The sequence below is a fragment of the Phyllostomus discolor genome, chromosome 8, assembly GCF_004126475.2.
Source record: "Phyllostomus discolor isolate MPI-MPIP mPhyDis1 chromosome 8, mPhyDis1.pri.v3, whole genome shotgun sequence".
Classification (NCBI taxonomy): domain Eukaryota; kingdom Metazoa; phylum Chordata; class Mammalia; order Chiroptera; family Phyllostomidae; genus Phyllostomus; species Phyllostomus discolor.
In genome coordinates, this window is record NC_040910.2 from 84120100 (window position 1) to 84145931 (window position 25832).

The window sequence follows — 25832 nt, forward strand, 5'->3', positions numbered from 1 at the left end:
AGTATAAATGGCGTGGCCTTTCTAGAAATTACTTAGACAAATGCATCAAGGCCTTTGGTCAAGATTCAGCTCCTGAGAACTTTGTCCAAGTTTCTGACTGTTTATCTAAGTTAAAGGTTTTGCAGTGATTTTTATAGGAAAAAAATTAGAAATAGCCTAAATGCCCAATGGTCAAGATTAAGTAAATAATAATTTGTATTGTTTGAAGTGGAAGGGTTTTTCGTTGTTTACTGAAATGCTGGTGTTATGTGTAGTGGGAACAAAAAGGCTACGGCTGTATAATCTATCTTAGTTATGTAAACAGCCTGAAAAAGCATGGAAAGAAATGTGCCAAACTCTAGTATTTGTTTTAAATGATGAGATTATTATGTGTGGGTTAAATTTTTTCATACTCGTACTTTGAGGTTTTCCAAGGTGCTTTGATGTGCCTTTTATATCTTTATAATCAGAATTGAGGTTATTGGTGGGAGTATTTCATCTGGGGCTCTTGCCTGATGGCAAAATGGAGAGGATAGCCAGCCAGTCCTCCCTCCTTGGACCACTCACACCCATTAACCCAATTAAGTTGATGAGAGTTAAATGAATGCTCTGCTGTTGGTTTCGTGCCAGGACTTCACATTTGCAGGCTGTATGTTGGCAGTTCACAGGGGTCTTGGGGGGATCTAAGGACACTCCTGCGTTGTGCGGCCTTCGGAGGCTCAGAGAAGCGAAGGAATTTCCCCCATGAAAAGGCACCATAAGCATTATTTCCCTCCCCTCTTCCCAGTGGCTCTTGTTAAACCACGTATGGCATCATATGGCCAATCTCCAGCTCTCCCATCTTCCCAGTTCCTGACAGTCAGTCACATTTCAAGTGCCCAGTGGTTTCTAAAGACAGCGTTTAATGCAGAAATGTCACAAGAGTCGGAAATCCCTCCCCTTGAAAATCCCTTTTCTCCTTTAAACCACCAGGTGGTGCTGCCCCCTGCCCCCAGAAGATCAAAAGCCAAGAATTAATTTTCCACTTTCTCTCCATTTCAACTGGTGCCTCTCCTTTTTTGGGAAATTGAAGCCAAAATCACTTTGAAGATTCAGTAGTGGAAGGTAGGAAGGGAGCATTGGGTAAATGAAGGGAGTTTTCTCTTGTGTATTTTCAGATGCAGGTGCCTGTAGTGTGCACGTGGGGGACCTCTCCACTGTGGTTCAGTTTCAGGAAACCAGTTGTTGGGCAACAGTGGGTTCCAGACAAGCACGTGCAAGACGTAAGGGTCATTGCACAGATTCCTCCAGTCTTCCATAGGAACTATCCCTCATGCACTAAGCCATTTCCAGAGGGTAGCTCAGCCCCTCTTCATGTGTTTCAGTGGTGTAGATGAATCATGAAGCCATAAAACAAAGATTTAGTGCTTGAAGTCAAGACAGGAACTTTCCCTGGGTGGGTGCCCATTGTGGGTGGGAGGGAGCAGAAAGAGTATGCCCCCATGTGGCAAGAGTGAAGCACTGCATCTTTTAGAACCTGGAAAAGAGTGACCATTCGAACTTGAATAAAAGGATGCACTTAGAAGCAAGCAAAATGCCCTTGAGCTATTAAAAACTAGAGTCAAAGAGGATAAGAAGTATAGAAAATGTTTCTGTAGTTTTAAATGAAACAAGTGGTGTAGGGGACTGCACATTAAAACATATCATCCATATTAATAGCTAACATTGACTGTGGCTTTCATGTGCCAGGTGCTTGATGTATATTTTAGTTCTCATAACAACCTTACTAAGTAGATATGATTATCAAACCCATTTTACCACGATAGCACTGAGGCAGACGGACAGCATTTGCCTGAAGCCTTATGGCTAATGATTGACAGAGCCACAATCCCACGGCTGACAGTGTGACCTGTTCTTGTCATCATTTGTGCTGACTGCAAATATGCAGAATATCAGTTTACATGAACTGGACATGGGGTCAGCCATTGTCTTAGGGATACTGGGGATTTTATATGTTTGGGCAAGGGTCTTTAATAAGCTTATGTTTATAGCTTTACAAAGAAGAAGCAGTAGGAGAGTTATGGATAGGTTTAGAGACAGTCATAGGCTTTAAATTTGGTGTCTCCAAGCTGAAGGGCCCTCTGCCAAGACTGAGGGAACCACCCTGGCCTTTCTTAAATTCCCATGGGACCAGCAAGAAGGGCCTCTGTGGGCCTTGGTTTCTCCATCTGCCAGCGTTGGTGTAACCACTGTTGAGTAATTAGTTCATGTTCAAATTCAGCATCAATCATAATATATAAAGGAAGTCATGCTAATCCCATGCATGAGTAGAGAAACAGAACCAAATTCTTAGCAAGCATTGTCATACTCATGTGGATAATTGAATTTCTTCCCCCAAGTCATTCTGGTTCTCTGGAAAACAAGAAGGAAGGAAAAGTATTAGCTCATGGACCCTCCTCTCCCGCTGCTTTTGGTTGGCCTTTTGATTTTGTTTATGCACACAGTGAATATATATTGGTGACTACTCTCTATTTTATGTTTTATAACAGGGATTCAGCTTTCAGAGAAGGTATTTTTCCAGGGATTTGAAATTTTCTGCACTTAATCAGCTAAGGATTTGCCTATTTGTGCTAATTCAACCAAATAGTCTCCAGTGATATCTTGGGGATGATTTTTAAAGCCCTAGTGGCTGGTGATGTGTTAATTAGTGTTGCTGTATTCCTGGGAAGCCTATTAGTTCAGATACCCCATGTCCCTGGTGGGACCGGGCCCATGGGCTATGAAAACAAAGGTCCTTGACTCTGTAAGGATTCAAAAATCACTTAGAATCATGTCAGTATATTTTCCTTGTTGCTGGAGAGAAGATGGTAGCTTCCAAAGCAGCTGCTGATCCAAAATGGGTTCGGTCCACTGACCTGGAGACACCAGGACCTTTCCTTTAGCAGGGGAGGAGCTCAAGCCCCGAGGGGCAGGCTTCCCCCACGCAGTGGCGTTCCTTTGCTGTGGCCCCTGGCTGGTGCCCCCAGACCCCTGTCTGCTTTCGCTCTGTGATACAATGTGTTGGGGCAAGAATTGTGTCCTTGTTTTGGGGAGAGGGAACCAGGGAGTCACTGCGTCACATCAGGTCACCCTGCGCTCCAGTGGGAAGGGAGAGCGAGCCTCGGACTTGTCTGTCTGTTCGCCTGGGGTCGTCATCCTCAAATGCAGCAATGCGATGCCCCCACGGCAAAGATGAAGGGGGGCGGGGACCACAGGCTGAGGTCCAGCAGGGGGTTCCGTCTTTGTGTGATTCTTAGATGCTTGTGTTCAAATGTTAAAAAAGTTTTTTTGATAATGATCCACTTCGAAGTGGTTCTTTTCTTACCTCCTGAAGGAACTGTAGCCTTGGGTTCCGTACTCAGTGCTCATAAGTATTTCCTACTTATACTTAGAAATGGTAGGTTGATTGGGTTAAGAAACTGTTTCTGTATTTGTCAGTGAGTGGGAAGGATGGCAGATTCGAGACTTCCACTGAGCCTTTTCTGGCTCTCTTGTCACTCACCGGAACCTCTCTGCCATGTACACATCTCTGAACCAAAACCTCTGGGATTTCAAGCCCCTAAATGCCACTGCAGTGACCACTCGCACTGCGCATTTTGGCGAGCAGAGGAGACAGCACTCCGCCACCCCGCCAGGCAGCCCAGGGGCCCAGCTCAGGGGTGGTTTCCAGGCAGAGGATTTGGCTTGACTCAGGGCTCTGTGACCTGGGACCTCATCTCTCTCCTCTTCAGGTTTTTCATTAGTGAAGGGGGTGATCTCTACTTCACAGGGCTTCTGTAAGGATTGTGAGTATTAAGCTAAGTCCTCAGTATCACCTACTAGCCAGTGTCATTGATGTTTTCTATTTCTGACCTTGACATCAGCCATTTTATCCCTCAATGTCCTTCCTCTTGCCCAGTCCTACTTCACAGGTGTCTAAACCTTTCCTATTTCAGGAAATCTCCTGGGTTCTTGTCACTGTGCCCCACTTGTGTCCCCACACTAGGTGCTGCCATTTCACCTGATGGCATGTGATGGTTCATCCAGCCCTAACCAGGAGAGGCAAGAACAGTCTTCACTCAGGATGCCTCTGTACTCTCATGATTTATTTGGACAGATTTTCCTTGTTGCAGACTTATTAGTGGTGGCGTATTTAACTTCAGAAGTACATCAGGGGCTCACAGCCTCTCCCTTCCCGTGGGAGAAAGACTCACACCTTGGGAGCCCAAGGCGAGGCAGGCTTCTCTCCCTCGGTCTGCGGTGCGCTGTGCGTGATGTTCTCGTGGTGCTGGGGTGCGCTGGCGGTGTCTCACCTCTGGGGCTCTCTGGACATTGTTTGCAGGAGGTTCAGAATCCAGTCCCTCTGTGTCACTAACAAAAACCAGCGCAGCCTTCAGCGCTTGTTAGAGGCTGAGTAGCTCTGCTCCTTAGACTTAAAGGAATTTATTTATGTCTTCTCTGTCTGTCATCCCTTAAATTATAAAATTCTAAAGGGAAGAGTTGGGTTTTGGGGTTGTTTTTTTTTTCCCTCCTCCACTGAAGAGCATCTAGGTCAGGCCTGTGAGCTCAGAGGCTGCCCAAGGAGGCAGTGATGCCCACTGGCTGGCCCAGGGGACACCCAGGTGGCCTCCTCCATGGTGTGGCTTGTTTCCTGCATAGCCCTCCACTCTACTGGCTCGTGGCTTTAGTGTTCATGGGCTTGAAATCCCAATTTAGTTCAATTTCCCATCTAGCCTCCGCAGCCTGAGTTGTTAGATGTTGTCAACTTTAAATGTACAGAAACACCCCCCATGTCTATATACATACGCACACGTACAAACATACGTGAAGGCTGTCCAATATCTGAGGCAAGCAAGACTGTACCACGTGGCACTCATATGCTTGCACACAATTGTGAGCACACACGTGGTATGGATGCCGCACAGAGGGTGTTTAGCTTTGAGCATGCAAATATTGCCTGGAGGGGGTGCTGTCCAACTGAGACTGTGTGTGCTCCTCTAGAGGCCGGTGTGTGAGTTGAGGCAGCTGACTGCAGGAGGGCTGGCAGGCCTGGGCTTCTGAGGATCAATACACGGCCTCTTCTCCCCAGTGGAACCGAGAGGCAGCTGCTCTCAGGAGATGGCCCACCAGGACCTCGGAGGGCCACACCTGTCTCTGGTGTTTTCTCATTCTGTAAGCCCCACTAGCTCAATCTGAGTAAACAAACCCAGAATGATTTTCAGAATAAGTGTTTTTTTTCTTTTCTTGATTTTGGAATATAAAACAGTATTCCAGTTGGGCAGTTTATCTGAAAAGGGAATCAAAGACTCGGTCAAGTTTATGGGCTGAGATTCTGGTCTTTAAATGAGGCACCAAGAGGGCAGGATAACACACCCTCGCCTTGTGTTACAGCAGGGAGTGAGGTCAGAGAGAAAGGGATCCCTGAAGGTCCCTTTGTTTCTTCATTGCACTTTGGGAAGATTTTCTGTAGCTTTCCGCTTGGAGATGAGAGTTCGTTCACTTGTGGAAAATGTGTGAGTAGAGAAAGGAAGAGGAACACAGAGCTCACCTCCTGCCCTGCAGGTGATGACCACTGACCTCAGTGAGAGGTGTCCCCCCACCAGGCCTCTGTGGTTTCTGCAGCCCGAGAGCCACATGATGAATGCTCCAGATCAGGACGCTTCTGGGAGTGAAAGGGGCACCAATAACCCTGCTGTGGTAGCAAGCCACACCAGGATGTATGGCTACCCTGCTTGTGGTGGGTTCCCTAAAAACATGTTCTGGTGACCTCTCTGTGACATCTGAGCTATGCTTTGCGTGTTCTCATGCTCACTCACGGTGGAAAGACTCTCTCTTCCATTTGTGCACATTTAAGATTTGCTCAACGCCCCAGCTCTGGGAAGCCTCTCTCACATATCCGCCCATGCTGTGACCCCCAGCCTGGCTGCTCAGCCTCACCCTTGTTCTCCTGTAGTTTGATCCAGGCATTTTACCTCCAGTAGGAATAAACAAATGACCCAGGAGACCAGTGGTGTTTGGGACTCTCTGGTCCCAAGAAATGACACCTTTCAACTGTGTTCTCAAAGGGGACTTTGTAAAAGGAAGGTTAGTTCGTGGAAGTCAAGGGCTGGGTACTGAAGTCAGCTCTCGAGGGTCAGAAGGTCTTACTGTACCTGGGCTGCCATTTGTCTGTCTCTCTGCCTGTCTCTGGCCACATGACTTTCCATCTCTACTTGTCTGTGGGTATCTGCTTCCTTCTGTCTGTCTTCAACCTGCTGCCTCGTTCCATTCACACATGGTACGTCATGGCTGCCCTCATATCGGGTGACCTTTTGGCTGAGAACCCACACTAGAGCCCCGGGCTCCTTCCCCATTCCACTCCCCATCCCTGAGAGAGAATCTTATTGGCTGAACCTGGCATTTGAATGGGTGCCCTTTGAGTCATTGCCACCAGGAGAGCTGTCTCATATGATCGACTTCTGTGGGCTGTGGGAGAGAAGGGCACGTGACAACCACCACAATCCACGCACACAGCATTTAGGGCAGTCTGAGCATTTTCATGCAGCCTCTCCTTTAATCCTCCCAAAACCCAAGTGAAGTGGGTACTATTATCCCATTTTGTGAACCAGGAAACTAAGGCACAAAGAGGTTTAACAGCTTGTGAGCCAGCAGTCTGGTTCCAGAATCTGTGCTTCTGATCACTACTCGATATTGCTTCTCCAAGACAGGCACTGCTAATGTACTGTTTTCACCTTCCTTACCCTTGTTAGTACCTTTACATTGGGCAGTCTACTCAGTGAATGTTTGCTGAATGAGTGAACAAATGAATGAATGAGTGAGCGAAGGGATGAAGAAATGAAGGAACATGCAGAAGAATCCACGGTCCATTTGGAAGTTAGGAGGTAGCTCATATCCTCCTGCTGCTGCCTGCCCAAGTTCAAAGTGTTCACTCATGTTCAAAGTGCTCTCTCTTCCCGTCCCTCTCTTTTTGCTCAGACAAAAGTGAGAATGGTGAGGCGTACCAGAGGAGGAAGGCGGTGGCCACCGGCCTTCCAGAGGGCCCCGCTGTCCCCATGCCTTCTCCAGGGAACCTGGCTCCTCGCAGTGACAGCAGCTGGAGGAGGATCGCGCTGCTCATCTTGGCCATCACCATACACAACATCCCAGGTGAGTTCTTGCCACCTGCCTGAAGGTGAGGTCCCTGCCAGCTCCGTTGCCCAGCTGGAAAGGGGGCCTGAGAAGTCGGGGGGATGTGGATGCATTTTTGAGGGGGTTGGGGGAGAAATTGCAATCCTTCTTGACTTTGTTTTGGGGGTTACTTCTAGAATGTAGAGGGATCATTGTATGTTAAAACCTCCCGTTCTGATCACTTCAAACGGTGTCACTCCTATCTCTGTCAGCGAGTTCCTTTCTTTACATGTTTGACACTGAGTCCCTCAGAGCCCACGCCCGCAACTGTGGCCTGATTGCCGGGAATGGGCCTTTCCTAAGCATGGGTGTCTCTGGTTCCGCTTCACGCTCTTTCAAATACGGATTTCAGTACAGTTTAAAGAGACATTTGTCTTACCTGCTTTCTGTACGTGGGACATCTTTCTGAAATGTCCTTATCAATCCTTTCCTTTTTAGCATTTTGGGGGAATTGGTTTTGTGTCTTTGGATTTATTTTCACTGAAAAAAATGTAGAAGTACAATTTCAAAAAATAACACATGTTTTATGTAGCATATCTAGAAAACACAGATAAGAATAAAAAGAATAAAGGCATTATAAAAAATAAATTGGGGGAACCTGAGGAACTCCTTGGGCTACTTTTTGGAATTCCAGCTCTACTACTTACTCATTGGCATATCATAACAGGTCACTTGGAGTTCACTTGATTTCCTCATCTCTGAAATGGGGATAATGCTGCCACTGAGATGACTAGGATGTTTTTTACAAAGCAAACTTATTTATTCATTTATTTTGATAAAGAGGATGCTGTATGTGTATATCATATGTGTTTGATAAATAAAACATTATATATGTATACGCTCTATATGTGTTTAAACATATGTATATGTTTAGAACAGTAGCTGGGGCTTACAAACTCTGCAAACATGCTGTTATTGGCATCAGTAATGCTTCTGTTCTCCTCTCCAGCCGTGACTTCCTCAGTCTTGAGGTCTTAAACATTCTGATCCGCTTTTTGTTGTATTGGAACTACAGTTTGAGCAATAATGTTGCTCAGAGAGTGTCCACAGATGACATATTACCTGAGTCCTTGCAGGGTTCGTAGTGTCAACCTGTTACCTTGTTACAGGAGTGATGACTTGAGTGGGCAAAGCTGGCTAGAGGCCCGTATTTCCCTTCCAAGCCGCTGTGGATGTCGTTCCATTACCTTCTGGCTTCATATGTGGGAGCGAAGGCCACAGCCAAGCCGAGTCCCTTTCCCTGGGGGTAACTCCACAGTCTTAGGCCTGCACGAGAGGACGGTTCCTGCTCATGTTTAAAGAACAAAAGTGGTGATGTGTTATGTACTCCAGTGCGTATATTAAATCTGCCTGTGTCATCCAATCACGTTTTACAGTCTTCCTCTGGGAGAGGAGCACCACTGGCCTGTGATCATGTAGGCTGGCTTGCTCAAGTTTTTCTGCGGCCCCTGTTTATCATTTCCCTCTTGGCCTTTTCTCTTTGGGTATTAATTCTTTTGGGGTATTTTCCAGAGCTTGCTATTGAGTATACCTTCAGATGAAGTCTTATGGGGGACACTAGTGTACAAAGCTGATCACGTGGATTTGCCTTGCTGGGGGGGTCTGGTCACACTCACCCCCAGTGTCTTAAAGAGCTTGGTGGAAGACCAGGGGCGCTGCAGAGGGCAACTTGAGAGTCTCTACAGTCTCTTTCGCCCTGTTCCAAGCTGATCCTTAGAGAAGAGAAGTTGCTTGTGCTGCCCTTTTGGTCGTAGTAGTAGCTGTCTTTATGCTGTCCAAGATCCCTTCTTTAATCGGTTGAAACAGAACAAAAGGTATGTCTGGTGGGCCTAGAGCCAAACAAAATAACTCTACTGGCTTGAGTGGGGATTCTCTGTCTTCCCGCAGAACAAAAGTGTTCTGAGATGCAGATGTCATAGCGATGGGCTTGGAGGACCCAGGAATATGCTTTCCCCTGACATACCCCTTCTCATATCACAGCTGCCCCTACCCTACTGTGTCCCCATGTGCTCGATTGGAATTGTTCCCTGAATTCAGACTGCACTTAGGAGGGGCCAGGGTGGAAGCAGGGACACCTGTGAGGAATCCAGGTGGAAACGGCGGTGGCTAATCAGGGTGGCAGTGCCTGAGGTGGCGGGGAGGCCTCCCATTCTGGTGTCTATGGAAGGTGGAGGCAATGGGGCTCACAGATGGACTGGATGTAGGGTGCAAAAGAAAGAAGGCCCAGAAGGACCTCAGGATTTCAGGGCTGATCAGCTACAAACACGGAGTTGCCACCAACTGAGAGGGGAAGTTTGCAGCAGGAGCAGGTTTAAGGGGGACTGTTGGGAATTCGGTTTTGGACTCTGAGGTTTATTGCCATTAGACATTGATGTGGAGATACGAGGCAGCTGGATGGATCGGTTTGGGGACTGGTGCAATTGGGGACTGGGAGGATAAATTTGTGAATCACTGGCACATAGACGTTATTCAAACCCGTAACACTAGATAAAATCACCAAGGGTTGAAATGGACATGTCCCCGAAGACCCCACTGGGTCTCTCTCCTGGAGTCTCAAGTGTTTAGCTCATCTGAGGAGAGGGTCACTCACCCTCAGCTCCCATCAGCAGCTTCACGCCCTTTACCGAGAACTGTTGCCACAACTTGTCTGTTACCAGCTTACCCTCGTGTGTGTGGTTTCTTTAGCAATAACCCACAACCTTTGGGCCAGCTGAGCTCACCTTTGAAAAGGTCTCTTCTTTAACATTATCCTTTCCAGTTTATTAAAAATTTAACTAGAGCTTTGACATTCCCTGAGACTCTGGGTTGCAAGACAGATTTTTCAAAGTGACTAAATGGATAATTGATTTTTTAAAAATTTTTTTGTCTTTGCTCATTTAGTTTTATATGTCCTGGGGATGACATTTTGTTAAAAAAATTTTTTTTTAATGTTGAAGTAAAAGCTTGTTAGCGAGTGCCCTGTCTCCTGGGGGTTTCTGGAGTCTCAGGACACACACGTCAGCATGTGGACGCCCCCAGGGCACTCGAGTTAATATTTGATTCACATGTGCAAGGACACATGCGTTCTTTGTCTTCCGTGGCTCCCAGGTCCCCTTCAGAATCTGGTCAGAGCAGTGCCCTTCTTATCACAGGATGCTGTGCACACAGTATTTGCAGGCAGTTTTGGGTGCTCACAGGCCTTGTGAAGGCTGTCTGTCTGCAGGTCTAGAGCAGGAAAGAACCCCGCTTTAGAGAAACAGATGGCCGGGTGTGCAGGCAGTTCAAGTGTTTCTGGAAGAAGTGGTAAGGAGCAGCGGAGGCCAGCGGCCGCGAGGGTGGATGCAAATGCTCCTGAGGGTGGAGATGCCTCATCCTCCTCATTCTTCATCCTTCTCCAGAAAACAATGTCCCGAGGAAAGGATGTTTTTCTGACAGTGACCCCAGACTGAACACAATGTCTCTTAAAGTGCTTTTCACATGATAGATTGTAGACTTAAGGGCTTCAAGCCTTCCAGGGATTCCTGGGCCTGAGGCAAACAGACTCCCTTTCTGTATCTGAGTGGAACTAAAAATCAAGTAGCAATCGAGTTCCCACTAATCTCTTTTCATGAGTAGTTTATGGTCTCAATAGGGCACTACTATCCATTGCTTTGTATGTGAGAAAGTTATAGTAGGAGCTTAAAGGCATTCGAGAGGTAATCTCATTCAAACACTCACTGCTCCATTTGACAGTTTAGGGGAGGGGCGTGCTAATGAACACTGTGATTTCTTCTAGCCCTTGCGTTGGGCGATGCTGTGAAACATAACACAGATTGTACATTACTGATCTCATTTATTCAGCAGTTAGTCACTCCTTCTTCTAGGGCTCCTTGCTGTATCCTGTGCCTCCTTCCATCACAATATGGCAATGATAGTCTCCGAATGGCAGTTATTTGAACATGTTTGTTTTCTCTGATAGATGGGGCTCCTTGTAAGAAGGTCCGTGCCATCTTTTTTTTTTTTTTGGGGGGGGATACCATGTTACCATTCATATTGAGGAGCAATAGATATTCCAGTGCCTTCACCGACTGGTACATTTTGTCACCGAACCTCCACTCCAGGACATGAGAAGCCATTCGGGAGTCAGGTGTCCCTGTTCCCATCACCCTGGCCACCAGGTGGGCTTAGGGATGGCGTCTGACTTCTGTGAGTTTCCACAACATGGTGGACTTTCCTTTCTGTGCGGTGATTTACAAAGTCCATAGAAGAAGAGGCTGGGGAGTCTCGTGCTCCTTATTTTTCTCTCATTAGAGTTGGGTCCAGGTCATGTTGTGGCTGCTGCCAGGACACAGAGAGACCTGGGGGTCACTGCTTGTGTCTTCAGAACAGCATGACAGTCGATCTTAAGTATGTGGCTTGTCTTCGTGGACAGCTCCTCGTAGACCACATTTCCACCTTTAAACGAAATGCTTGAGGATGTAATCCAGAGTGATTTTGCTTCGGGAGCAAAACCCACAGATTTACACACTGAAATATGAACAGTGGTTGGTTCATCCTGGGATTATGGCTGATTTTTATTTCCTTCATGTTTTTGTGAGATTTGTAACTCTGCTTTTCTATGATGTGTATATATGAAGCATGCGATCAGACGAACATAATTTTTGGAAGGGAGACCTCCGTCACCAACCTCCTCAACGCCCCAACCCCCAACACACACACAGGGGTGTGTGTGGAACTCTTTCTTTATGCTCGAGATAATTGTATTGGGGTTGTTTTAATCGCAGGTTGAAAACAGAATGAAGTATTGTGTTAGTTCCCTATGGTCGCTGAAACAGATTATCCCAAACTTAATGGCTTCAAACAACCCAAATTTATTCTCTTGAAGTTCTGGAGGCCAGAGCCTGAAATTACTTTCGCTGGGCTAAAGTCAGGTGTTGGCAGGGACATGCGCCCCCTGGAGGCTCCTGGCCTCTTCCAGCTCCTAGAGCCCTCCTGGCCCTGTGGCCACAGAACTCCAGTCCCTGCCCCCATGGCCACACTGCTCTTCAGTGTCTAATCTCTTCTGCCTCCTTCTTATAGGGTGCTTGTGATTACAGTTAGGGCCCCCCGGTAATCCAGGGTCCTTATCCCACCCCAGACAGTCCTGGACACCCCCTTTGCACAGTCTCCTTTGTCATGAGAGGCTCTGGGGCTGTGGTGGCATGAGCCTGGGCACTCTTGTTACTCTGCCTGGTCTCCATTGCAGCAGGGGCACCACCTAGACTCTGCGGGAAGGAGCCAGGGGCCGGAATGAAGAACTTACCGACTCTTTACTTTCCTGGGACAGAGACCGAATAGAAAATTTTATTAGGCATGGGCTTTTCCAGAGAAAACACTGATGTAACAGCCTCTGCTTCCCATTGCTTTGCATCTAGAACCTGGAGGAGCTCCCTCCACAGTCAGAGACCCAGGCTCAGTTAATGAGTAAACTGAGCCCCACTCAACAGCATAAATCATTGGTGGTCATAAAATACATTCATAATACTAGAGGCTGCTACTTTCTGGGGCCTTTTGAAGTTCCAGGCATAAAGTTCTCCATGTATATGATTTAGATATTTGTATCCCTGTTTTATGTTTTAGAAACTGCAACCCAGAAGGGTTCGAGTCCAAGCCCAAGGTCACACAAGCAGGTATTGGTAGAGTTGCTACACGTTCTGTCTCTATGTTGCCACCAGCCTCCCTCTTGTTTGGTGAGCTTGCTTCCTTTCTCCTGGTGGATTGCGAAGGTTACTGAAAAATTCAGGACATGTTTCTGGTTCTTTGAATCTTACCACATTAGATGCACATGTCTGCAGCGCTACACTGGCGTGCCAGTGTGATTAACATGGCAGAGGCAATGGGCCCCGTTCAGCAAGGAGATTTGGGCAGAAAAAACATGGACTGGAGCCTTGTCCACGCACAGGACCTGTCCCTGTGGGGGCTCTGCAGAGCTGTGTAGAAATGAGCATGCCTGCAGCCCCCACACACCCATCACCACCGCCACCAAGTGAGGACGGTCCAGGCCGCAAAGATCGTCAACCCTTCAGCCACATCAAGGAAGGTGACCTGGGGAGATGGGACCAGCACAGGATTTCAAGTTGGAAAGGCCAGAGCTTGGATCATGGAACCACCAAATACATGACTACTTGTGACCTTAGGGAAGACTGGGGGGTCCCAGCTTTCCCAGCTGGAACATGGCAGTGATGGCAACCAGCAGGGACACTCACCATGTTCCCTCCTGTGAAGTGTGTATGACGACGCCTAGCACAGAACAGGACCTGAAAATCATTCATTTCCCTTGTGTCCTCCTCTCCCTGAAACCCCTTCTCCCTCCTTCTTGGTCTTCCCTTTGCTTCACCCCCCAGGATCGATTGGCTCTGGTCTTGGTGGTCTCAAGTGCAACATCTCCGATCACTTGAATTTTCATCTCCAGCAGGTTCCTTTTGAAGGCACTACTCATTTCCTCCAGGAGTTTGGAAACACTGTAATAGTCTCCTTTAATTATCCATGTCTCAGTGGGAAGCCTGACATTATAATTAGCAGAGGCTCCTGTCTGGGATGACATTTTGCTCAGCATGTCATGTTCCTGGGGTATGTGCTGGAGCAGAGGCTGGTGGCACACTTCTGAATGTCGCTGCCGGGTTGGAGCGTGCGAGTTGGCACAGGCGCCCGGAGGTGAAGTCACCACTCTGGGGTCCCTGCCTGATCGCAAAGCAAGTGGCAGGGCCACGCTGCGATTCTGTCAACTCCTGCCACAGGCCACAGACACTCGGACGCCCATCGCCTGCTCTCGGCCTGGAAGATAAATAACCTGCTGCATTAAGGCTGCACCAGAATTAGCACTAAAATTGAGGCTCCTTCCCACGTCTACCAGATTCTGTCATCCTCCTACCTGTTGTGTCAATTAGAGAAAACAATTAACGGAGAATTTGAACACATTTTTGTATTAGGGCTCAGAAGTTTCCAGTTGTCTTTCTAGCGATGGCTGGGCAGATAGTGGCTAGAACATGGTTTTGGTAAGGCCTTTTCCGCCTGCCCTGTCTAATACAAGCAGCTCTCAAGAGGCAGACCATACGGGGTGGGGAGGCTTGCAGGGGGGATTGTTCAGCAGACTCATCCTCATGTTGATGTTGGGGGGGCGGGGCAGGTGGGGGGAAGAGCTGCTCCAAGGACAGGCTCCTCATCCTCTCCTCTGGGTGCTGTGTTACCTGCAGAGAGCCATGCACCCATCCCCCGAGCAAAGCGCCATAACTGTTGGCCTCTCCAATTTTGAAGTGAGGACATCCGCTGTCATGTGAACACCCCTGCAGCATTTACTGTCAGGTTTTTCCAGGGCCGTCTCCCCCAGTGTTCCTGAATAAGATAATGCACCACCTGGCAAAGCTTGGCCCCCTGTGGGAACAGCATTCTTCGTTTACTGTGGGTGAACATTTACTCTTTTCTCCTGGCTTCCAAGCGCAGAGCCCCGATGCTGCTGAGATGAGAATGAAACACACTCTGGCAGTCTGGCTCTCTTTCCTCCCTCCGCAAACTGTCGTTGACCACACTTTAATCCACTGCAGAGGAGGGAGGTCGTTCGTGAATTGGCACCAGCAGCTTTATTTCTCTGCTGCCAGGTTTCTTCATTTTGTGTCCCGGGCACGGATTACGTCTCTGATCCAGACACCTGGCCTGAAAAATGGCTTTTCTCTGGTTATAAGGAGACCGGAGACCAGGTGAGAGGTGATGGAATAATCTCTTTATAGTGCTCAACCAAGCAAGCAGCCAGTGTGTCCTCGGGCACCCCATCTGGACACAGATGCAAGCTATCTACGTAATAACGTTCAACTTTCTAGTAGCCGTGTTAAGTAAAAAGCAAGTGAAATTAATTTTCAAAGTATGTTTTATTTAACCTAAAATAGGCAAGATAGTATTTCTTCAACATAGAATCAATGTAAAATATCACAATATTTTACATGCTTTTTTTCCTTGAAGTCTGGTATGTATTTTATATTTTTGGTGCATCTCAGTTTGGGTGCTAAATTTTCAGTGGTTTGAGTGAAGTATAGTCCTACCAAAACAAAGCTGCGTACACAGGAAAAAATAGTTTCTATTTCTTTGGTTTTGAAATTTAAACTTTAACCAAAATGAAATAGAATTATTCATTTCTCATTCACGCTGGCCAAATTCCAAGTGCTTTGTAGCCACATGTGGCTGCTTGGATGTTACAGATCTAGGTGTTCCGAGAGATACAAAAAGAATAAGAGAATAAAATACAGCCTTTTTCTCCAAACAGCTGCAGCCCAACAGAAGAAAGGTTATACACCCACATATTGTAGTGCAGTGCAGAATGAATCGATCATCACAGGAAGTCAGAACAGTAAGTGCAAACCCTCAGAGCAAGGGTGTAAACTCTCTTTTAGCTTAGTGCACTTTGAAAATAACATTTACTACTTTAAGAGTTGCAGTTGAACCCAGGCTTCGTAGGACTGATTGCCAGCATTTCCATCCACAGTGGAGGGGAGTGGAGCGGGAGGCAGGGGTGCTCTGTACAGGGGCAGGCAGGCAGGGTCAAGGCTGTAACTGTGAATACCGGGCTATTCTCTTTCTTCCCACTGGTAGTGAGGTGATGAGGAAATAATGCGTAGCCACAACACTGACCGCCTCCATGTGTTGGGGGCAGATCAGCTGGTGTCAGGAGTTGTCCGTCCTTTCTGCCAGAATTTTCTCACCGCTGCTCTTCCCAGCAGGGCAGCTCCACCCTGGGCCAAGGCTGCAGTGAGAAATGCAGTGGTTCCCCCTTATCTGAGGTTTTGTTTTCCAAGGTTTCACTTTCTGAGGTTTCAGTTAACCCATGGTCAACCACTGTCTGAAAATGTTAAATGGAAAGTTCTAGAAATAAACAAGTCATCAGTTTCAGATTGAGTGCCCTTCTGAGTAGCATGATGAAATCTCCTGCCCCCCACTCTGTCCTGCCAGGATATGAATCATCCCTCTGTCCAGGTCTCCACACCATAGACGCTCCCTGCCTGTCAGTCACTGAGTAGCTGTCAGGGATCAGATCGACTGTCGAGGTATCACAGTGCTTGTGTTCTGGTCACCCGAATCATACTTAATCATGGCCCCAAAGCCAGTCACTTAACTTGTATTACAGTGTATCGCTGTAACTGTTCTATTTTATTATTGTAATCTTTTCAGGCACCTAATTTATAGAGTAAGCTTTGTCATAGGTATGTATGTGTAGGACAAAACAGTGCAAACAGGGTTCAGTACTGTCCACAGTTTCAGACATCCATCCATCCACCAGGGGTCCTGGATGTATCCCCCATGGATAAGGGGGGCCACTGTGCCTTTCCGCCTCCTCCTGGAGAAGCCACACAGGACAGCTCCTACTGCAGGTGGGCCAGCTGCTGTCATCACACGATTCAAACATTGTTATGTCCCCAAGTGGAAATTCCAGAATCCCACGTGATCCATGCTGGCTGTACGATGACTTCCGACAAGAGTTTGACTTGTCTTGCTTCACTGTAAAGAGAATTGTAACTTTTCCAAAACTTTGGCTAATGAAAACACCCGGTACCTTCACTAGCAGGAACTCTGACCAAGGAACCGTCTCAGGTGCCGCCGAGCCTCCCCTGCTGAGGTGGCCTCCTTTGTTCGGAAGCTATAGCGGATAACGAGTTTAATCAGTTGGTAATGTTTCAGATGCATACTTTAGAATAGGCCCACCTCATTCATATTCATGTATGCTAATTTTAGTGCATATTAATTATGGATTTCATAAGTCCCTGTTGATTCTATTTTGTCTCTGTTCCCTTGATAGCTGTTACTGTTATGGTGTGGAGTTGAAAATAATTAAAATGTTACTTATGTTTTGCAAATAACAATTTTCAACCAAGGATGAACTCTGAAATAAAAATTCCATTTTCTTTCTCTTTCTCTGATTAAGTAGAATGAGTGAAATGTACTTTGAGGCCCATTCCTCACTCTGCTGGGCTGTCTCACTTTTCAGGGTAGTGATGGCCACTTGAACTCCCCACTTAGCACACATGTCATGACTTAAATGACTTCCATAGCTTTTGCCTCCCATCTCTTTGTTGACATGGAGACCTGTTCAGAGGTGATACACTCAGTGTTGGGGTTTGGGAGAGGAAAGGAAAAGGTGGGCTGCTCCCCACAGGATACACATGGGGGTGGATGTTTTGCAAGTCCCTAGGGGGCTTGTAATGGGCCCAAACTTCCTCCAGCACTTAGATTTCCAAGCCATTTCAAGTTCCCTCTGGTTCTTCAGTGGTTCAGCCCGTCGAGGGATGCACAGTCCCTTGGCCTGTGTTTCCTGCAGATTCTCTGCTCAGAGGGCCAGGACCACATCCTCACTCAGGGTCTGATCCTCAGCAGTTGTGAGTCCGCCTGCCCTTGCAGTGGGGGGAGCTGTTGGGAGTATATACATTTGGTCTCACTTCCTTTTGCCTTGGATCTTGTGCCAAAGCTTGCCAGGGCCCAGAGCATGGTAGCTCCCCTTGCCCCTTTCCTCGATCTCCTCCTTCTCCCACTCCTTACCTTTCCAAACCCTGCAAGTGGCCCTAAGCAGTTGATCTTTGCAGCCAGTCCATCCTGTGGCTCAGGCTTCACTCTCAGCCTTGTAGACCGCTGGTCCCTTGGCTCCAGCAAACCAGCTCTTGTAAATGGCACTCAAACAAGGGCGTGAAAATGAGCCAGCTCCCTTGTACTTCCTAATTTTACTCAAGGGAGAGGGAGCAAGGGGAGGAATCCCAGAAGATCTGCCTTATTGATAAGCTACTGAAAAAACTTAACTAGAAACAACTCACAGCTCAGGAAGACAATGCAATTTGGGAATTGCTTTTGAAGTATAGCAATTTAGACCAGTCCAGTTCCCTATTTCCATGGATCAGTAAGCATTAGGAATCAGAATGTATGGTCTTTATCTTATTTTGAAAATAACTGACTGTGTGATTGTATATAGGACAATCTCTCCAAGTTGTCATTTCTAGATCTGGGAAGGGAGGTGCCTAATTGCTCCTGCCCCCACCCTACCCCACCTCCTAGCTTCACAGATGACATGAGGATAAAATACAGCCGTGGACATGAGCCTGCTTGATGATTAAAGCTACCAGATAAAGAGCAGTTGTCCTGATTATTGGATACAGCAGCTAAAAGCACTGTTGCCCGGCGCCTCCGGCTTCCAAATTCCATTTCCTTTCAGCTTCAGAGCTCAGCTCTCCTCAGCTCTCTTGCTCTGATTAAAGTTCAGACCTGTCCTCTCCTGATACCTTGTTCATCTGCTCCTCTTCTTCACATTCTCAGAAACCCTTCCTGGCACAGAGATGTTAGGGAAGAGGTGGGGGTGTAAGGATGGAGAAAAAAATCTCTGAATCTTCTTTTTGCATGCAAACTCTTCTTAAATGTCAATGCTGCAATATAGGTGTTTTCTCTCATGCTCTTTTAACCAAATGCTTTTCTCCAGCAAAGCCATTTATTTATAAATCAGTAAGGTACAGTGGCACCAGCTTTCCCTGCTGTGCCCCGGTCTCTAGGGTCAGCTTCCCTTTCATACCAGAGTCACATAGGGCCTTTCGGTGGGGAGTGGGGCTTGTGGGAGAAGCCAGCTGATGAACTGAGTCACTGAGCCCACCGGAGGATGGAAGAATAAGCCAGGGGGAGGAGAGTGGACAGGTGGAAATGCAGGCACAAGGACTTGGGGGACATGGGTTTGGGGGGGGGTGTGGTGAAGATACTGGGGCCCTGCATCTTTCTCTAGTCCTTGGGCTCTGCCCTGTAAGGGACCACTTGCTCTGCCCTGACTTGTTGGGTCCTTGAGGACTCCTGATAAGCCTGGGTTTTGCCTCCCCTTAATTCTGGAGAGTGCCCTGTTGCTTAGAGACAGGAGATGGTGCCTGGAGTGAAGATAAGGTTGTCAAGGAAACCAAGCCACAAATTCCCTTGTTTTTCTTCAGGTTGCTGGACAGAAGAGTGAAGGATTTTTGCTCTGAGAACAGGAAGAAAAGTCTCATCTTTTCTGTATGTGTTTTAAACAAGTTGACGTGTTGTCTAAGATGCAGCTGTGTTGGTGCACGAGTTGACAATAATAGGGTCTTGAGTTTTATGTTGTTTTCTTATATCAGAGAGCACTTTCTGATGTAGATAGAATGAAGCAGCCATTTAATCCTGATTTATTTTTAGATGTGGGGACCCTAGCACCGAACCCCTTTCTGTTATATAACAGTTGCATCTTCATAATAACTTACTTTGGTTTCCAGATGACCTTGTGGCTCTCATAAAATTCTCACTGTTACTTGGAAGACAATTTCAAAGTCCAGAAGGGAAAATAGACAAAAACCATTCCACAGAAGGCAGATTCTCCTAAACCGACGTTTTCTAACAGGAAATGGCCCCAGTTTTTCTTCTTTTATATTGAATTTATTGGGGTGATTGGTTAATAAAATTACATAGGTTTCAAGTATACAATTTTATAGCACATCATCTGTATATTGTATTGTATGTTTACCACCCCAAGTCAAGTCTCCTTCCATCACCATTTATCCCCGTAGATCACAGGTGGCAAACACAAGGCCCACAGGCAAATCCGGCCCTCCACCTTGTTTTATCCGACCTGGCACCTTGTTTCTATCTGGTGGCAGCATCGAGCTCCTTGCCCCTAGGTAAGGAGTAGTTACATTTATACAGTCCTAAAATTACATTCAGCCCTTTGAAGGCAACCTCAAGGCTGATGGGGCCCCCAGTGAAAATGAGTTTGATACCCTTGCAGCCTATACCCTCTTCTACCTGCCTGGGCCCACGTTTATTGCGATTCTCCACATATGTTCTCACCCAGCTACACAGTCAGTCACCTTCCGTCTCAGTGTGACCCGAGGGACGTCACAGAAGGTATTTATTCTCTGGCTTCAGCATACCTGTTGTTAATTGAAAGTGAGCTGGTGTGTCTGGGCTGTGGTGTCTCACCTGCCTTACCTGGATTCCTCCTGCTTTAGCACGTGTGGAAGCCCGGAGGGACCACAGGGCCTGGCACAAGGTTGGGGGTTGCACTGTGGGCAGCACAGCTGGAGGAACAGGAGGGGCGTGCTCCTGGGGAAACTGAGGCAGAGCTGCCATCCTTAGGTTCCCATTCAGAGCTGACCACTGTGTAGTTTCATTCCCTGGAGCCAGTTTTTTTCTTTTTCTTTCTTTCTTTCTTTTTTCTTTCTTTTTTTCTTTTTGACTTGTCTACTATTTCCCTTCTGCTAAATGGAAATAGTGACTTCCCAAGGTGGTTTGAAGGGTCCCACCAAATGGAGGGAGCCCACTGGGAAAGCCTCAAGTGCCATCAGCTCACTGTCCAGTTGTCCACGCAGTTGCTGTCGTCACAGGCGGGTCTGCAGGTGTCTAGACTCTCGAAGCCTTTGCAGACGGTGGCTCACCTTCCATGATCTTAGGGTTGGTTTTGTCCCCTCCCCCCATTCCTGTGATGGAGAAGGGCTTTGTACAGTCCCTGGTAAGCAGGGAGGTGGGGTGGGGCTATCTGGTCCCTCTCCCTCTGTGTTAGTTTCCTGTGGCTGCTGAACAAACGACCACAGCCTGGGAGACGTGAAAGAACAGAAATGTGTTGCCTCATAGTTCTGAGGCTAGAAGTCCAAAGTCGAGTTCAGCAGGGTCGGTTCCTTCCGAGTCCGGGAAGGAGAATGTGCCTCCAGCCTCTCTTCTTGGCCTCTGCATGGTCTCCTCGCATTGCCTGCTTTCTGCGTCTGTTTGGTAAGGACACTGGTCACCTTGGATGAGGGACCCACCTGCCTCAGGTATGACCTCATCTTAACCTATTACATCTGCAGTGACCCTACTTCCAAATAAGCTCACATTCTGAGGTCTTGGGGTTAGGATGCCAACGGAGGAATTTTGAGAGGGGTGCAGTTCAGCCCACAATACCGTCTTTCCAAAATGACCAGACAAAGGATGTTTAACTTGTTTTTTAAAAACTTGTAATATGAATACAGGTAGAGCCAAAGTAGATTTACAGTTGTTTGTATGGAACATAATGCAATACTTAATAATACAAGAATAAACTCTGTTTCACATATTCACAAACAATAAACCTCTTTTGCCCCACCCTGTAGAAGACAAATCTAATCTAATCAATCACTTAGATGGGTATATTGATGGCATACCAATTAATCTGTAGGGGACATGAGTCTGGGAGGGACAGGTAATTTGTGGAATGATGTCAACATGCAGGAATTCTGATGAGCTCTAACAAGGTGAAAATGAGCAGAAACAGGGACCAGGTAGAGTCCCCAAATTAGATCCACCCTCCTACCCTGCCCAAAGCAAGTGATAAAAGCATGTTCAGGAGCAAGAAGAGGAGTCTGGGTTTTCAATAAGAAATGTAATCATTCATTCAGTCACTCACTGATCAAACTATTTGCTACACACCGCCTCTCGGGGGGCATGCAATCAGCCTGTGGGTCTAAATTAACCCCCTGACATGGTGCCTCTCAGGCCTATTGCTCTATCTGCAGTGGCTTGCCCACTCCTGGAGCGGGGCGCCCTCCTTCTGGCCCCCAAGGATAGAAGAAAGCCCTATGCCCTTGGACTTGCAGAAAGAACCCCTGGCATGCTGGGCTGGAGACTAGAATATGGAACACTGGCTAAGATGACTGGACCTTGTCGGTTGGAGCAAGTAGATACAGGTGGGACAAGCTGCTTTATGTCCTGGAAGGGCTGCCTCGCCCTTGGGTTTGCAGAACCAAGGACAAGATACCGGAGAATAGATGTCAGCACAGTGTAAGAAACCAAGTTTTCACAGAATTGACTAAAAAATGAAACACTCTCATTTGTCTTGGGAGGTAGTGGCATCCTTATCACTAACATAACCACCCTGTATGGAATGCCCCTACTGTGTGCCAAGCTGCTTTTAACACTTGCCAGAGAAACAGACTCCGGGGGCTGCGCTAGTTGCTCATCCCTGCCTCTGGTACAGTACAGCCGGCTCCCCAGGACCCCAAAGTCAGAAAACCCTCGTGATCCAGCTAATCGCTGTGTTCCCCAGACCAGAGTTTGGAAGGAACTAATTACTTGTTTATTAGTTGATTAGAAGTAAATTATTCTTTTGGAAAAAGAACTCTGTTCTTCACATGTCTCCCCTTAAACTCGAGCTGGGCTGTGGGGTATGAATCTAATCTCTGTTGCCAGGAAAGGATTTTTTCATTGCACGCTTCCCTAAAATCCATTAGGCAACTCGGGAGTGTTAGTTTGGGATGATAGATTTCATCACTGTGCTGTTGACACGTTGGAGGTTTGTGATATCTCATGAGCCCTTCTCCATGCACAGCCAAGGAGGGAAGGGATTAGGACCCTCCAACCCCCAGCTGTAATTAACAGACCATCTGTGAATCTGGATCACCTCCCCTAGCCTGGAACATGTTCCTCGACCCCCCGTTGCTTTCCTTAATATGCTAGTTTTGCTCTCTTAGATAATTTGCAAGTGCTCTTCAAGTTGAGTGTGCCACCGCTTTCCAAATGTTTTGCTTCTAATTAAGAAAGGGAATTGGATGTACTCTTGCCTGGCTTTCCTTTTCTTTTCTTTTCTTTTCTTTTCTTTTCTTTTCTTTTCTTTTCTTTTCTTTTCTTTTCTTTTCTTTTCTTTCCGTTCCTTTCCTTTCCTTTCCTTTCCTTTCCTTTCCTTTCCTTTCCTTTCCTTTTTTCTTTCCTTTTCCTTTTCCTTTTCCTTTTCTTCTTTTTTCCTCCCTGGCATGGGGACCGGGATGGGAAGGAAGAGCAAAAGAAATTAGCTAAGAGATGTTTTAAAAAATAACTCTCTTCTGCTACCCATGATCAAAACTGTTTCTGGGAGTTCATTCCTATTAGGGATGGAGGGATCCTCGAGTTCAAGTCCAGTCTGGAGAGTACAGTCATGGAAATATGACTGTACTATACACCTGGGCAGCTGCCTTCAGGGAGTGCTCTTAGCCCACAGAAATGCAGGCAGGTGATTTTGAATAAAGCATGCGGGACTTTGAAGACCAGTGCTAACCCCTGACATGGGCTTTTTGACATCCTGGTTAGGATAAGAGGTGTCTGCACACACAGAAAACCTGAAACAATGGCTTCTTCTCTTGTTTAAAGGAAGTCCAGAGACAGGCAGTCCAGCATGGTCTGGGCAGCTACAGAGCACCGTGGAACACAGGGCCACAGGCCCCTTTGCCAATGGCTCTTATCTTCAGAGTTGACCTCATAGTCCAGGATGGCCACTGGGACTTCAGTCACCACTCCTTTCTTCAAATAGTCCTGAGGAGGACAACTGCCAACTCTTGCTTTGCCTTCTGGAAAGTTGTAGTGCAGTGTCCTCTTACTAAGGAAAAGGGGAGGAAGGATGCTGGAAGACAACACACTCACACACAGGGGTCGGTCCAAGAGGCTCAGAGGCAGTGATGCACCTACATAACCTCGTGGCAAGAGCCCCCACTCAAGACCTGTCCTTGCAGAAGTGGCCGTGTGGTGGTGAAGAGCCCACTGGGGTTTGAATCCTGGCTCGGCCACGTGCTGGTGTTCTTGGGCTGGTTATTAAACTGTGAGGCTTCATTTCCTCTGTGTAAAATGTAGGTAATTGTCCTCATGTCACGGTGTTCCCATGGCCAGTGGTCTACATTCCAAAACGGCAGGTCACCTGCATCGTGCTCTGGTTGTGCTGTTCCCATTGCCTCCTACCCATTAGTAGGGCTAATTGCACCCTACTGCCTTTTGGAGGCTGCACCTTTCTCCTGTCTTCCTTCTGGAGCCTTCTGAGTGTGTTGGATGAAATCATAGGACGGCTTTATATTCTCACATCACGATCTAACTCCTCTGTTCATTCTCCCTGATGTGCTCACTCTCCAGATCAAGAAACTGGAGGACTTGTTCACAGTTCTAGGTAATGGCAGAGACAGGGCCTGAAGCAGGCATTTGAGGCAGTGTGATGATCCTGCCCCTATACCACTTTGCCCCGCTCACCGGGAAATGTTTATAAGACACTTGAAAGCAACTTCTTGTGTGGTTGAGCATTCCTCTTGTGGTCTTACAGATGCAATTAAGTAGCTTAGGCATCTTTATAATAGATTGTGTCCAACCCTAGACTCTAGATGCTAAATCATTCATGTTCACATTACTTTTATTGCCGCTCTGATTTTAAACAGTGACCACCATGTCTGGGACAGAGTGGTATACTTCTTAAACTGGAGGAAGATCTACAGGAAGATCTGCTGAAGGGGAAATGCTTCCAGCCATCAAACTGACTGTCACGATACATGTCTTCCCTCGGAAATGGTCTCCAGTGAAATTAAGATGACTTTGGGAAATAGCTTTCTTGCCAAACATACTATGTTTTGCTTTCTTTTTTTTTTTTTTTCTGGCCAAAGTTTGGGCTGGGGGCAAAAGCAGATTATCCAGTGGTCCATTAAGTTGGCCAGTAGAAATATTAAGTCTCTCCAAAGCCTTGTATTGTTAGACAGCTTTTCTGATAGAATTTTTATCGTGGATGCAATTGCATAGCTTTACAGATATAAAATTTTGCTTTAGATCCAATACATTTTGTGGCAAAATAAGGCTCTTTCATCTAACAATGTCTGCTAAGTTCATGTTGCTGAGCTAGTCGAGTATAAAAGACGTGGGTGATGTCTCCACCTCCTGAGAGCTTATCCAGCCAGTGGTTGGAGGCTAAGAGCAAAAATATTGTTAGTCTGAGTGAAAAGGAGAAAAGACAGAGAATACCTTTTGGTTTAAAAAAAAAAACAACTCAACTTTTCCCCAGAGGTCAAAGAATTCTGAAATTGCAATGGACCTCAAAGGTAACGTAGGTCATCCCCATATCCTAAGAGGAGATTGTAGCTCATTGGAAGTGTGACTTGCTGAAGATCCTACCTCTGGTAGCAGAGCTGAGGAAGAGAAGTACTGAGTCTTGTAGTTACAGCATCTCAAATACCTCAGCTCGGAGATAGAGGCCAGGCCCCGCCCCTGACTGCTAAGATCCAGGTAGGCTTCTAAAAAAAAATGGTAGACCTTTTTTTTCCCTCCAGAAAATCTTTTCCAACAAAGCTTGAAAATTATAATCAGTGATATTTTATTTTTTCTTATTTTGAAATCAAATTATAACATGTGTACAGTAAGACAAATCTTAAATCTCAAAGGATTTTTACGTGCCTATATACATTTCTGTGACCACTATTCAGATCAAAATATAAAACATTTTTTTTTTTTTTTAAAGATTTTATTTATTTATTTTTAGAGAGGGAAGGGAAGAAGATAGAGAGAGAGAGAAACATCAATGTGGGGTTGCTGGGGGTTATGGCCTGCAACCCAGGAATGTACCCTGGCTGGGAATTGAACCTGGGACACTTTGGTTCCCAGCCCGCGCTCAATCCACTGAGCTATGCCAGCCAGGGCTCAAAATATAAAACATTTTAACAGCTCGGAAGCTTTCCTCATATCCTTTTCCAGGCAGTACTTCTGCTAAGTGACAACTGCTATTTGGACTTACTTTAACATAGATGGGTTTTGCCTGGTCTTGAATATCACTTAATGAAACCACACCAAATATTTTCATCCTTCTCTGGCTTCTTTTGCTTTAAGATTCATCCATGAGTGTGTTGCTTAGTTGACTATTTATTATTATTACTTGCTATGTAGTATTTCATTGTATTTGTATGCTCTCATTTATCCATTCTGCTGTGGATGGATACCGGGGTGTTTCT

At 46.7% G+C, this 25832-nt stretch overlaps 1 protein-coding gene across 5 annotated transcripts in view; it reads left to right on the forward strand.

Moving 5' to 3' along the window:
- The window catches only part of SLC39A11 (solute carrier family 39 member 11), a 324919-nt gene that overhangs the window by 222573 nt on the left and 76514 nt on the right, over positions 1–25832 (forward strand). For all 5 annotated transcript variants that reach the window (XM_036033429.1, XM_028521938.2, XM_036033430.1 and 2 more), the window contains one exon: positions 6952–7122. In XM_036033429.1, the coding sequence (XP_035889322.1) occupies positions 6952–7122 (171 nt within the window). The remainder of the gene's footprint in view (positions 1–6951; positions 7123–25832) is intronic.